Genomic DNA, 14,084 nt, shown 5'->3' with positions numbered 1-14,084 from the left:
CACTATTACAGAATAAATTACATCTCTTGCTTCCCAATAAATTTCATCTACTATCGATGGTTAGATCAGGAGTAAGTTAAAAGCAAGTAGAAGAATATAATTTAAGAAAAATTAAAATCTGGTGCATATGTTCCAAAATTAGAAACTCAGGAGAAATAAAAAATAACTTTAGTTCTTGCAAAATCACAGCAGAGAACATAATTGCACCTTCACACAAGTGCATATTAAACCTTCCAATATTTTAGACACTTTCAAATCTCTTCAGACTTTTTTCCTGAGTTTCACGAGTGCCATTAAGGTACTACTCAGCCACAACAAAACAACCCCAAATGGGGGAAGATACTTTTCCAAAGATATATTAATGGCCAAAAGGCACATGAAAGATGTTCACGGTACCTAAATCATTAGGGAAATGCTAATCAAAACCACAATGAGACACTACCCCACACTCACTAGTACGGCTAACTATCCCCAAAAAAAAAAAAAAAAAAAAAGAACAACAAAAAGGACATAACAAATGCTAGTGAGAATGCAGAGAAAAGGCAACTCTTGTGCACCTTTGATGGGAATGTAAAATGGTCACCAGATAGAATCAGCACGGCAGTTCCTCAAAGAATTACAAATAGGATTAGCATATGGCCCAGGAATTAGCCTTAAAAAGGAAGGACATTCTAACACATGACACAAGGAACCCTGAAGACAGTATGCTCAGTGAAACAAGTGAGTCACAAAAGGACAAATACTGCTTGATTCCAAAGATACGGGCTGCCAGAGAAGTCACATTTGGTAAAGACAAAGTAGAATGGTCGTTGCCAGGAATGGAGGGAGGAAGGAGCAGTGAGCTATTGTTTAGGGAGGACAGTGTTGCAGTTTTGTAAGATGATAAGAGTCCTGGCGACGGCTGCAGAACAATGTGACTGTACTTATGAATGCCACTGATCTGTACCCTTAAAGATGGTTAAGATGGGAAATGTCGTGGTATGTGGAGTTCTCGGCAGTTTTTTAAAAATAAATTTTAAGCAATGGTAAGCTACTACTCTGAAAAGCATTCTTTGTCAGTGAAGGACGAGAATGCATTTGCCACAGTAGGTTTCATCGGGCTGCACCTCCGTGAGGAGCACATGCTGTCCGCGAGCACCGCCTCCTTCCCGGGGCATAGCCCGCTGTGCACGGTCCTGCTTAGCGGGAAGGAGGAGGCCCAGAGAGAGTGGGCAGTTGGCCTTAGCTGTCAAGGGGCTGCAGCATCAGCGTAGCACCCGTCCTCCTGAGTCTGAACCCAGGGACATCCTCAACTATAGCCTGTCATTTCCCTGTGTCCTCTTTGAAGACATTGTTTCAAACAAGTTCTAAATTCTGATTCCTTTAAAAACAAATCAGTACATACATATATATATATAATATGTATACCATATATATATCAATTAGTGGTATGTGTGTATATATATATATATACACCATATATACATAAAACGTTTTATATTTCCACTGCATAGCTTCTTTTCAAATGTTCTTGAACCATGCTTTATGGGAGTCTAAACACAGCAGAATGATGCCAGATGAATTTATCAGTTAGCTTGTCTACAGAAGGGCCCTTGGCCCTTAAAAAGCTTGCTCCAGAGGGATGGTAAATCTTCCAATAAAGACGTCTCAGGAAAATGCTCACATCTAACCAAAAGTTCAGCTCATCCCATGGGCCACTTCTCATGCTATCGCTTGGAAAATTCATGCACAGCCTCCGTCACCAAACCACGTGTTACTTCATCTCCTCCTCCAGGTTAGGAACTACTGTCCTGTAGAGCCCCCCAGAGAGCCTCCTAATTCACTTTTCTGTTTCATGGCTTAAAGTCACCCTTTACACAGGGTCAGCAGGTATACTTTGAGAATCTCTAACGCATGGTAGCCATGCCCTCCCCCCCGCAAAAAAAATTCCTGCTGTTTGAAAATCCTCAGCACAAGTCTTCCACATCCTAAAACCAAAACAGTGTGCAAGCACATTTCATCTAAAGAACAGGAGTTCCCATTGTGGCTCAGCAGGTAAAGAGCCTGACATAGTGTCCATGAAGATGCAGGTTCGATCCCGGGCCCTGCTCAGTGAGTTAAAGATCCAGCATTGCCACAAGCTATGGCATAGGTCGCAGTTGCAGCTGGGATCCAGGGTTGGTGGGGCTGTGGCATAGGCCTGAGGCTGCAGCTTCAATTCAGCCCCTAACCTGGGAACTTTCATGTGCCGCAGGTGCAGTCGTTAAAAAAAAAAGAGAGAGTGAGAGTATATAAAATTGCCTTTATTCCTATCTATTCCTGGTGATTTTTTAAATATTGCCTTAATATGCATTTGACCTTCTCAAAATCACTCTGAATTACGTAGGGGTAGCATTCTTGGTCAAAGTGTACTTGTCAGAAAATGGAAGCATACAAAGTTACATCACCGACCTAGGACAGTGCAGTTTAGTAGAAAAGGGCAGGACTAGAATCCCAGTGACATTCGTCCTTTACATCATGCTGGCAAAACCCACCTTCCTGCCTTCTTGCTTAATAGAATGACTGCGTTACATATACACACACCTCCACCAATTACATTTATAGACACCAATAATTATAGAAACATGCATATAGTAAACACACATACAAATATAAATAGTCGCTTTATAGTCAATGTAGTATGTGTGTGTTTGTCTATTCTATTAGCTAGAAAGGATTTTAACATAACAGGATTTCTACCCTCAAATTCTAGGTACTGATAAGCTACGATATATCCACATGTAACACAGCCATTGGAAATGATGTTGTGGCTATATACGCATGGATATGAAAATATGTTGATAATATATTTTCTCAGTGAGGAAATCAAGTTACAATTTCATGCACAGGATAATTTTCTTTTTGGAAAACATAAGGAAAGGTTTGGAAGCCCATACACACACCGAAATGTTTACAGTGATCACATCAAGGTGGTTAGATCATGATCCATTTAAATAAGTAAATGATCTGAATAGCCTGCTGGCCTCTATATTGATGAGCTATTTTAAACAATTGTCTTTTTTGGCCAAGCCCACGGCATGTGGAAGTTCCAAGGCCAGGGATCAAATCCATGCCACAGCAGGAGCCAGGGCCACAGCAGTCACACCACCAAAGCCTTAACCTGCTAAGCCGCCAGGGAACTCTAAAGCATTTTCTTAATTACTTAAGGTATTTTTTTTTTTTTTGGCTTTTGTCTTTCTGTCTCTTTTTTTGTTGTTGTTGTTGTTGCTATTTCTTGGGCCGCTCCCGCGGCATATGGAGGTTCCCAGGCTAGGGGTCCAATCGGAGCTGTAGCCGCCAGCCTACGCCAGAGCCACAGCAACACAGGATCCGAGCCGCGTCTGCAACCTACACCACAGCTCATGGCAACGCCGGATCGTTAACCCACTGAGCAAGGGCAGGGACCGAACCCGCAACCTCATGGTTCCTAGTCGGATTCGTTAACCACTGCGCCACGACGGGAACTCCACTTAAGGTATTTTTAAAAATTATTTAGGAGTTCCCGTTTGGGCTCAGCTGGTTAAGAACCCAATATATTGTCCATGAGGACGCGGTCTCACGGACTTGCTCAGGGATCTGGCACTGCTGTGAGCTATGGCACAGGTCACAGATGCAGCACAGATCCGGTGTTGCTGTGGCCGTGGTGTAGCCTGGCAGCTGCAGCTCCAATTCAACTGGGAACTTCCATATGCCACAGGTGTGGCCATAAAAAGAAAAAAAAACTATATAAATTTCCAAGAAGAAAGAAGCTGGATTCCACCAAAGATAAAGCAAAACAAAGGTTGTAGAAATGTCAATGAAAGTGCCATGCTCGGCCCACCGCCCAGGGAGAGAGGGTAATGTTACATCCTCCTGACTGGGTATGTCAGTCTCCGCTGTGACCTCTGATAGAGCCCGACCTGGGCCATTAACCCTGGCGTCCCCATTAACCCCTGAGCACACCGCTGCCTCCTAAGAAGAAATGAAAAATGTCACAGCCTCACTGTTTCACAATTACTTGTGAGAAGTTTGGAAAGAATTTAAAGGGAAATGATATCGTTAACCTAAGCGATTGCTCCCACCCTGTGTGAATGAAGCAACATTTAGCAAATGTTTAGTGAATGTAGAAGTTATTCAGAAACAGCCTGCCTCAGTTCCTGACTGCCCCGTCATAAAGATATTTCAGAACTAACATTCTGGGGCCCACCAAGAAAAATAAATGCCAGAATATGGTAATAGCATTGTAGACAACGAATAAATTAAACCAAATAAAACATCTGTTTAGAGATCTTCTCCCCATACCTGAAATTATAATGAGGGAAGTAACAGAATTTACGAAGTCCTCAGATCATTCCTGGGTTGAGATTTGCCAGTGGTACCTAAACAGTCCCGTTTACCCCTTCCACCCAGGTCATCATCTTGTGTAAACTGCTCACTGACAGCTCCTGAAAAAGAACTGCTGGGAGTTCCCGTTGTGGCGCAGTGGTTAACGAATCCACCTGAGAACCATGAGGTTGCAGGTTTGATCCCCGGCCTTGCTCAGTGGGTTCAGGATCCGGCATTGCCGTGAGCTGTGGTGTGGGTTGCAGACGCGGCTCGGATCCCGAGCTGCTGTGGCTCTGGTGTAGGCCGGCAGCTACAGCTCCGATTCGACCCCTAGCCTGGGCACCTCCATATGCTGGGGAGTGGCCCTAGAAAAGGCAAAGACAAAAAAAAAAAAAGAATTGCTGCTCTTTTCCCCTGTGTAGACCTGTCATCCTTCGACGTGTCCTTCCCCATACAAATTCTAGAAACACATGTTGGCAAAGAGTTCATCAATTTTATTTAAGTGGTTTGAATTGTCTTCACCGAAGAAACGTTTTTAAATACTGGAATTTTGTTCCAGATGCACTCAGAAGCTGGTTGTTGGTTTAAAAAATGAACATAGAGATCAAATAAATTGGGAGCCCATAGTTCATAAATCATCTCATTTTGTAGAACTCTGGGACTATATCAGATGTTCAAAATCCTTTGATTAATTGATTTATATAATTAATTGATAATTAAGTAATGGTAATTAAGTAATAATGAGGCAATGGTCTCAAAAAATGACTGGTGCCTAATCCATGCCTACTGGTTTTAAGCTCCAGGGACCCAGGTTAAAACAGAAAGGTAAGGAATACACAACCCAGGTGTTTATGCTGTAGTGCAGAAAAGAAAAAAAGAACATAATAAGCTCTGATTGCAGTTTCATAAATTCCTACGGAATTTTTTTCACCTATGGTGAGCTCACGCAGACATTTTTCCAAAATCTATGCTAATAGGTGATTACCGCTAAAAGACGACTTAAATGTCTCTTTCAAAGGGAGAATTAACCCATTCCTTATATTTCTTAAGCTGAAAAAAAGGTGCTCTATATTTGCTAAAACTTTCAGAACATGAAAGGAGATATTCTGGTGTTCAGGTAATGTTTTCTGCAAAAGTGTACTCTATTTAATCTAAAAGTTGATGAGGTCTTTGCTGTGGAGATTCTCCTAAGATCGATTCCAAGAAAATTCCTGCAAAATCTAAGATCTTTCAAAATTCACATAAAGTGCACATACAGCTAAATACTGAAAACCTCTGATACTGGTCACAGTTACTTGAACCCACAGACAGGTGGAACCGTTCAGACAGCAAGGACAATCACGTTTGGGCAGGAAGGTTGGATTCTCAAAGAACTGAGAAGTCTGCATAATAGGTATTAAATCAGACATTAACCTACAAACCTCACCAGCTGACCAAATGTTTTTATGAAACAGAGTCAGCGATTGTTTTTCCATATGAGGCTCAGGGCCCCCTGGGCTCCCTTGAACTTTTGATGCAACAGCAAAAATGGCATCAACAAATGGTTATTTCACTACTAAAGAACCCAGGTTTCCAATAATTTTATACGAAGAAAGAATGTACGAAACTAAAACAAAACAAAAATTCTACGATGATGAGTCTAAATGAAATTCCACATTTTCAGCCACCAACTTCACACCTTGCCCTTTCTTATTGTACAGCGTGTCCCAAAGTTTTAGTTTCCACTCTAGTTTGGGAGTTCATGTCTCAATACCTGCATTTTGTCGCCATCTCCTAAGTGACCCTCTGAAAGCTCCTTTATTCTCCAACGCATCCTATTTATTACTTCCGGGTTAGTATTTTCACGTGTCAATTTCATTAGATCATCTTCAGACTCAAGAATATGCAGTGGCTCCCTACTGCCTCCAGGATCAAATTCTCATTCCTACCATGTGCCTTTGAGACCCTGTTTACCAGTCCCAGCCCATCTCTAAGTGAAGATGGCATGCAGGCCCAGGAAATAGCCTGGCTTTGGTACTGGTAGATCTTGTTTTTAATCCCAGCCCTGCCATTTACTTCTTCAGTGACTTTGAGCAAGTTATTTAAATTCTCTGAGCTTCATTAAACTCCCTTGGAAAATGGGAATAATAAAATCTCTCTTGTTGGGTTATTAAGAGAATTCAATATAATGACTAACACAATGGGGTGGCACAGTTCATTTATATATTCATTCCTTTGGTCACATTAGTCCCCAGACTGGACTGTTTATCCCCCTACCCTTTATCTTTGAAAAAAAAAAAAAATGCCTTCCAAAGAAGATCATAAGAGAATCTTCTCCATAAAGATTTTCTATATTCACTGTAACCCAGAGGAATCGTATTTCTTTGATTCGTGAAAACTATGTTTATCTAGTAAAGAACGCTGGCTTCTTTGATCAAAGAAATTATTCAGCTTTGGAAAATGATAAAGAAAGGAAAAACCCACCTTCCTAGGTGGAAATGAAAGAGAACCTTTCAGGAATAAAAGTTGCTATGGCAGAACTTCCTCACATTCAGCCCCAAATATTTCCCTCACCCCTAGAATTTATAGAATTCATCTGTATTGCTCAATCTCAGTCATTTTTTTCACCAAGTTTTCTTTGATCATGTCTCTTAAGTAGATCTTTCTCCCTCTACCAGTTTATAAGCTCTTAACAGAGAGGAAAAATGTCATCTCTCTTATTTATTTTTAATTCTACACTTCCAACAGCCCAAAATATTTTTTAAGTCCTCAGTAAATACTAGTGGATGGATATGTAGGTGCATGGGTAGGTGGATGAATGGATGGATGGATGATAAACTTTTCATGTTGGGTTTACTTAAAAAGAGTTTTCTTCATATCTTTTCTCTGTAACTAGTATTAAACTGTGCTTTGTAATTAAAACTTAATTTGTTTAGGCAAATGCCTCCAAGTTGTATACCAGCATAATGCATATGTTCCTTTGATGTATTTTGATAGTTCACATATGCTCTTGGGTAGTGTAAGAAAACACACCACTAAGATGCATAAATGCTCCCAGAGTAGAAACATTTAAAAACCTCATTGACTTTCAGTGAGTTATATAATGTAATAATATATATACTATTTTCCATATGATCTGTCTTGGGTAAAAATAAAATCCACAATATATTTCACAAGGAACTAAGCCAAATTTTAATTAAGAATTCTTAGAAAAGAAAAATAAGACATTATAGCAAAAGGAGGAAATCTAAAAACTTAAAACTTTAAGATAGTTTTAACAAATAAGCAGTAACATCTTAAGGACCCATCCTGTCATAGTTTCATAGTGACACGCCTGAAGGAAGACAATAATTCAGAATTTTGCTTCTCCTTCACCAGAAAGAAGGTATCCATCCCAAAAGTCACTCTCCAGGTGTGCCCGGAATCCAGGTGAAATGCTAAAGTGGAGGGAATTCCCTGGGAAACTTTCTTTCTCTCTTTCAACATTTCTTTGCCCAGCCCAGTGATCTTGATCTATAAACCCTTGTTTTTAGCCACAGGCCATGGTTAGCAAGAATGGAATAAAATAAATTCTAATAAGGTGTTAGCAAAATGGGAGACGCTGAAAGGATTTATTTGGGACCTTGCGGCCCTTCTAGCAAATCTCAAATTGAAACTTGTTCTGTATTTTTAAGAATAGATATAGAGGTATTCCCTGGTGGCCTAGCAGTTCAGGATCTGGCATTGTCACTGCTGGGGCTCAGGCTACTGCTGTGGCGTGGGCTGATCCTTAGCCAGGAACTTCCACCTGCACACACACACAAAGAATGGACACGGAAATGTCTTCACTGGAAAATTATTTTGCGTCACAAGCAATCCTTATTCACCATCCCATTTCTCAAGATGCCTATGGATAAGGTAAATAGTGATATTCCTAAGTCTCCTTTATTTATAAAACCAACAAAAATTACTTGAGTGCCTAGTAAGTGTCAAACACCACACAAGACTCTAAAGATGTCCTATGGTCCTGCTCCACAGAGAGAGAGTATCAATTATGGAAAACAGCAAGTCTAAGAACATGCACAAAAGAGGAAGATAAATATAATAAGTATAGGCTATATGGAAGCGGACGAGGAGGCCTAATTTAGGTCAGAGGAAAAGTAAGGAAAACCAAGAAGCTGAGCTACTTAAACTAACATTTGACTTATGAGGAAGAATAAGCTTGATGGAATTGAGTGGGAGAAAACCATAGGGCTGGGAGACCAAGGGTTTTCTGAGCAGAAAAACAGCACATGCGAAGAATTAAGGAGAGCCAGTATACATGATATGAATAAGGAATTAAAAGAAGTTCTGTAGTTGAAGCTTGGGTGGAGGTGAGGAGGCTGGGGAAGTAAGGGAGAGACAGGGCAGGAGACCTTCCGGAGCCAGGAAATGAATTTATACTTTATCCTAGAAGCAGGGGAAAACAACTGTGTGGATTTAACGCCAGGATCTTAAACAGCCTGGATTTGTAAGGCTGTTCAACTTGAATATGGTTTTATAAGACTTGGCATAATTTTCTGTATGCTGCATCACATTCTACACACATATGATGGGGTGTGAAAAATGGTAGGGGAATGTCTGAACTTGACCTTTCTCAAGGAAATTTGGGTAGCCCTTCTGAAAGCAGCAAAGAGTTGGTGGAAGAGGGGGATACATCCTGCATCAATTACTAGGTAACAACAATAATAAAACACTGTGAGAGGTGAGGGGTTCCAGAGGTTGTATCAGGGACCAAGAGAGTCAAGCAAAGGGATCTTTGTACTTTCACATGAGGACTGCCCCACATTTCATTTCTAGGGTTGTTCTCTCTGAACTCCCCTGAAGACAGATGACAGGGCCACTGAACCACGTCATTTATTCTGGTCCCAGCTATGGGGTCAGGTTGGCAACTACCCCAGGTGAGGAGTCAAAAGGGCTGAAGGGGGTCTGATTCCCCCCACGTAGGACTTGGCTCACATGGGACAAAGTACACCAGCTCTCTGAGTCTCAGCCTTCCCAACTTTCAGCACTTGGTGTCAATTATTACCTTGGGAGGTCTTTTCGAGGAGTTAAAAAGAGCATGTGTGAAAGGCACCCAGATTCTCCTTTGGCCTACCAAGGTGTTGAGTGAGAGGGGGCTCCAGCTGTGATGCTGACAGCTCCGTGACTACATATAAGACAGAACTGGAAACGGGGAAGGGAGAGGAGAAGGAAGTTTGCTCCTTAGGCAAAAGTGCCTTGGGAGCTTCTTCGCTGAATCTGAATTCCTTGAGTGGCAGAAAGTAAATAAATGGTCTCAGCTTGAAGGTATGTGTTTGGCTCTTATTTCACAGTTGACATTCTCACAGATAGCAAGGATATGACTGTTAATTAAGTATTCACTGAGTAGCCTTTTTTTTCTCCACAACACACGCATAATTAAGATGTCAGGGTGTGTTTTGGGAGCGAGAGTATTGCTCTGCAGCTCAGAGTCATAGAATTAGAGAGTTGAAAGTGTCCCTCTGCTACATACCACTGGTTTAATAGGATAATGCTGGGGCCAGGTAACAGTAAACTTATTTTCCATTCACTGTTGCTAATCTAGTCCCATTCGAGTCCATGACTTGCCACCTGAATGTTGCTTTGATGTGTCTGCATGAAAGCAAGCCAGGACAGGGGCGCCCGAGGGGTCTCAAGCTTCCTCCTTGTCCTCTTTTGAATCTAGTCTCAGTCAACAGCGTTGCTCCCTGTGGAAGCCGGAGATCCCTAACGCCTGAAAGAGGTAAATCATTGTTCCTCTAAGAGAAGCTTCAACCGAATGAACTGATGAAGCCACATAAGCCAAGTCTGTAGCTCTCTGCGGTTCAGAGAGGACTCTCAATTCGACGAAGACACAGGTGGCACCCAGAACACATTTGTGGACTAATGTGATGGGATGAGGAAATCAAGGGCATGCTTATAATCTGAGCTTTGTCACTTCCCACAGATGTGCCACGCTCCATCAGCACTCAATCCTTCCAACAGCTTGGGAAAGTTCCTAGAGAGCTATTAAAAGATAAATCAGTAAGCCCTCTCATTTCACGAAAGATGCAGGCTATCACTTGCCACAAGTAACCAAAAGCAAGAGCCTAAAGTATTATAAATGAAAGAAATTTATATTCACCTCAATGAATTAATCTTGCTATAGAAGGAAGTTGTACTTGCTTAAAAAAGATCCCTCAGGCTAGAAGGTGAGACCTCATCCCCAGGTTGCCTTCATTTGCATAAAACTATTCCACACAAGACAAGATGATGAATGTATCCAGGAGGGAAGAAGAAAAGAGAGAAAAAAGGAGATGGTGGAAGACGCCGCAAGGTGGTACTTTCTTGTGGCCCTCCAAAAATATTTGATAAAGTTGTTAAAACTCACCAAAAGCTCAAAAAAAAACATATTTTTATAAGAGTCAGTGAAGAATGTGGTACCATGTGGCAGGTGAAACCAAAGCAATAATCTTGGCACAGACAAGGGGGGAATAGAGAGAGAAGCAAAAGGGAGAATGTTTATTCCAGCAGCTGGAGTTGGAATTGGGGCCAGTTTAACCAAATTTTTACAGAACAGGTGCCTTGGGACATATGGGTACACAGCCTTTGATTAGTGGCCAGTGAATGTAAGTGCATCTACTAAACATTTCTCCCACAAACCACACAGGGCACTTATTTCATCCTTGTACAGTTATATGCCCTAAAGCTCTGCTGCTTGAGAGTCAGGCATACACAAGTCATTTTAAAAGAATGGTGTCACGTAAAGAGAATTTTTCTGGCTTATGGCATATTTAAGTAACTTCCCCTTAATAGGTTAAAGGACATCCGCTGCTGACCTTCATTCTACCACAAAGAGAAACTCAAGCTCTCCTGAGATCAGCAGTTGCTACTCTAGGTTAGGGACGAGAGTTCCTTCATCAAAAGTCTCTGCTTAAGAGTCAACAATACTGTCGTTTTCAGAATGTTTCAAGCCAGGAAAGACCCGCACGCCTTTTAACAATAACTTTATTTCTAGCCCTTTCAACAGAAAACTAGCCTGGGAAGCAGGCCACAAAAGGGTACTGCCTCTTACAGGATAAATGAGGCAACTTTCTTATCAAGGATTGACCAAGCATCAGAGGTTTAATGCCATCCCTGCACGTGCCAAAGACCCAAGAGACAGCTGTCACCCACACACCACCACACTCAGATGAGCAATTCCAGAATCAACCCACCTAATAAAGAAGGTCAGAGGCAAAGACGGTAATGAAGAAGGAGAAATGGAACAGCTTCTGTGGACTCAATCAGTTTACACCCTGAGCAGGTCTTCAAAGTTGAGTCCCTCTCTGTTTGGGGAGCGATCTGAGCAATGTCAAGTTCCCATGTCAAGTACTGTCCATGGAAATCCTGAAATGATTAGCAGCTCTCATGCAAGAGTCACATGAATAGGTCCAGAAATCCTCCTTCAATTAGGGTAGACATGTGGGCCCCCTCTCCACACAAAGAGTAGTCAAGCAGGATGGTTTTCTCCGCTGTAGAGTACAATCGAACCACCTACGTATCTGTTAGCCCAGAAACAGTTTCTGGAACTTATTTGCTCTGTTCACAGTCCCAGAAATTCAAATGATCTTTGCCACCTGCTCCACAACGATCTTTCACCTACCCTTTGTTAGGCTGGGAAGGGGCAGGGGGCGGGGGGGCGGCCGGGGGGCAAGGACTCACCAACTGATTGCTGTACCAGTACAGTGACGATCCCTTCAGCACCACCCAGAACTTTTTCCATTTGTTGCCCAGGAAAGTTCCCTTTTCCTTTTTCTTATACAGCCACCCTTGGCAGTCGGCATGCCCGAGGTCTTTACATGAGATCCTCCTCCGACTCATGCTGAAAAGACCTGCAACAGTTACATGCAAAGGTAAGGAACATTGTACCCCGATGTATGAGACAGAGTGAAAGGTAACGGTTCATTGTTTACCTCCGGGAAGTTGGATCTTTCCAAGGTTTATGCAAAGTCCATGCCGGAAAAAAAAAAGCATCTATCCATTTTATTTTTAAACATTGATTTAGTGCTTGTAAGGGACAAGATGGGATCAAAGAAGCAAGGAGACTCACGTGCAAGTGTTAGTCTAAGAATATTCTTCAACAGTAGCAGAAAAAATTAAAACCGTGAGTCTGGAAGGCACAGCACTGCACGGAGACAGCTTGTTTCAACAATAAGAGCTGTACTTATGCAACAGATGGGAAAGGGTTAATGCCCACCTAGAAACACAGCTACTTCCCCACTCTGTGCCAGTCTTGCTAAACCCTATTGCATACCGCAGGGGATTAATCCAAATGAACAGCACGCCGTCATTTCTTAAAATCGATCCAAAATAACCCCCCAATTAATCTGCCATCCACCCCCAGATATTAGCATTCAGACAGACCAAAACCTGATCCTAAAGAAGGCATCGGAGAGAAAACGACACTCAACGCACACAAACAGGGGACAAAGAAACAAAAGATCTAATTACCTTGAGTTTTCTTTCTCTGCTTCCGACGCAAGGGAACCTGCTGGAAATGCAGGAAGGAAAGAAAAGAGGAAATTTCTGATTGTGTTGTAACATTTGTAAAAAGAGAAGGAGGGAGGAGGTGGCAGTGTTTATGAGCAGGATGGAAGCTAAAAAAAACTCCAAGCAGAGCTAAAGGGGAGCTCCTAGCTGAGGCACAAAATGTGCTAATGAGAATCAACATACATCCAGCTGCACCTGAAAAAAACTACGTAACACGGCATTTATCACTAATGTTTCCTGTTTCCACCCACAGGCAGCTTTCTCATACCACTGCAGTTAGGACAAGACAGGGTTCACTCGAGTTCTTAAAAATAATAAAATGTTTCCGCTTTTATTTATTTTGTGTGTGAGGAAAAAAAAATTTATGCCGTGCTTCTTTTTGTGCAATTTCTAAATAATAGCAATTGTTTAAATAAACCTGGAAGTTGATCACTGAAATCTCACAATACTACAGGTTCACTTCAGGCTATTAAATTCCTGAACCTGCTACCCCATAGGGTTACATCTAAATCACATGAATTAAACATTCCAGAAAAAGAAATTCCACAACCTCTTTTGGTGAGATCTAAGTATTTATCAACCCTCCCTACCAGGGAATTTTTACTTACAACCAGATTTAAATTACTTACTGTCTACACGTATCTCTAAATATTTATCACAGGTTTCATGGAAGACATTAATTACCAATCTCTATTTGATAGTAGCTCTTTAAATATTCAAATCAGACAAAAGACAATCTCTGAAATATACATTTTCACAATACATTTTGAAGAATTCAGGTAAAATCATCAGACCAACAGCAAAAATCAAAAACAAAAAAAATCCTTTCAAGCTATTGTGTGTGTGTCTGTGTGTGTCTGTGCGCGCTCAGAGAGACATTTTAGATTTAAAAACTTTCATTTTCTGGTCACAATATCTAAGCTGAATTTATCCAGGTTTAAATGACCCAACCTTTTATGGCAACAAGTGGAGACTTTGAAAAAATATACATTATTGAAAAGCAGTTCTAAAAATTAGTATACAACCTTATTACAACATTTTTTAATGTTATTCTAGATGCACCCGGCTAGTATTCTCCATATCTCACTATTGATGTAATAACTACAATGGTTCTACTATATGTTTGAAGAGGAAATATGACGTAGTAGAAACGGGATTTTTAAATCAGAGGCCTGAGAGTTCCTGTCATGGCTCAGTGGTTAATGAACCCAACTAGGAACCATGAGGTTGCAGGTTCGATCCCTGGCCTCGCT

At 41.4% G+C, this 14,084-nt stretch overlaps 2 protein-coding genes across 6 annotated transcripts in view; one reads left to right on the top strand and one right to left on the bottom strand.

Moving 5' to 3' along the window:
• OPRM1 (opioid receptor mu 1) overlaps window positions 1-12,144 on the top strand; it is a 170,563-nt gene extending 158,419 nt beyond the window's left edge. The window contains exon 4 of the mRNA XM_047769887.1: window positions 12,106-12,144. Coding sequence (XP_047625843.1) covers window positions 12,106-12,144 — 39 coding nt within the window. The remainder of the gene's footprint in view (window positions 1-12,105) is intronic.
• Window positions 1-14,084, bottom strand: part of IPCEF1 (interaction protein for cytohesin exchange factors 1) — a 165,003-nt gene that overhangs the window by 62,162 nt on the left and 88,757 nt on the right. For 2 of the 5 annotated variants that reach the window (XM_047769880.1, XM_047769879.1), the window contains 2 exons: window positions 12,793-12,832; window positions 12,004-12,173 (listed from right to left, as the gene is read on the bottom strand). In XM_047769880.1, coding sequence (XP_047625836.1) covers window positions 12,004-12,173; window positions 12,793-12,832 — 210 coding nt within the window. Of the gene's footprint in view, window positions 1-12,003; window positions 12,174-12,792; window positions 13,016-14,084 lie in introns of those variants that run through there. The other 3 variants (XM_047769878.1, XM_047769881.1, XM_047769882.1) reach the window with 3 other exon arrangements.

This window comes from Phacochoerus africanus, chromosome 2 (assembly GCF_016906955.1).
Source record: "Phacochoerus africanus isolate WHEZ1 chromosome 2, ROS_Pafr_v1, whole genome shotgun sequence".
In the NCBI taxonomy this organism is placed as follows: Eukaryota; Metazoa; Chordata; class Mammalia; order Artiodactyla; family Suidae; genus Phacochoerus; species Phacochoerus africanus.
The sequence above is the reverse complement of the archived record's forward strand: the minus strand, read 5'-3'. Positions and strand labels throughout refer to the sequence as shown.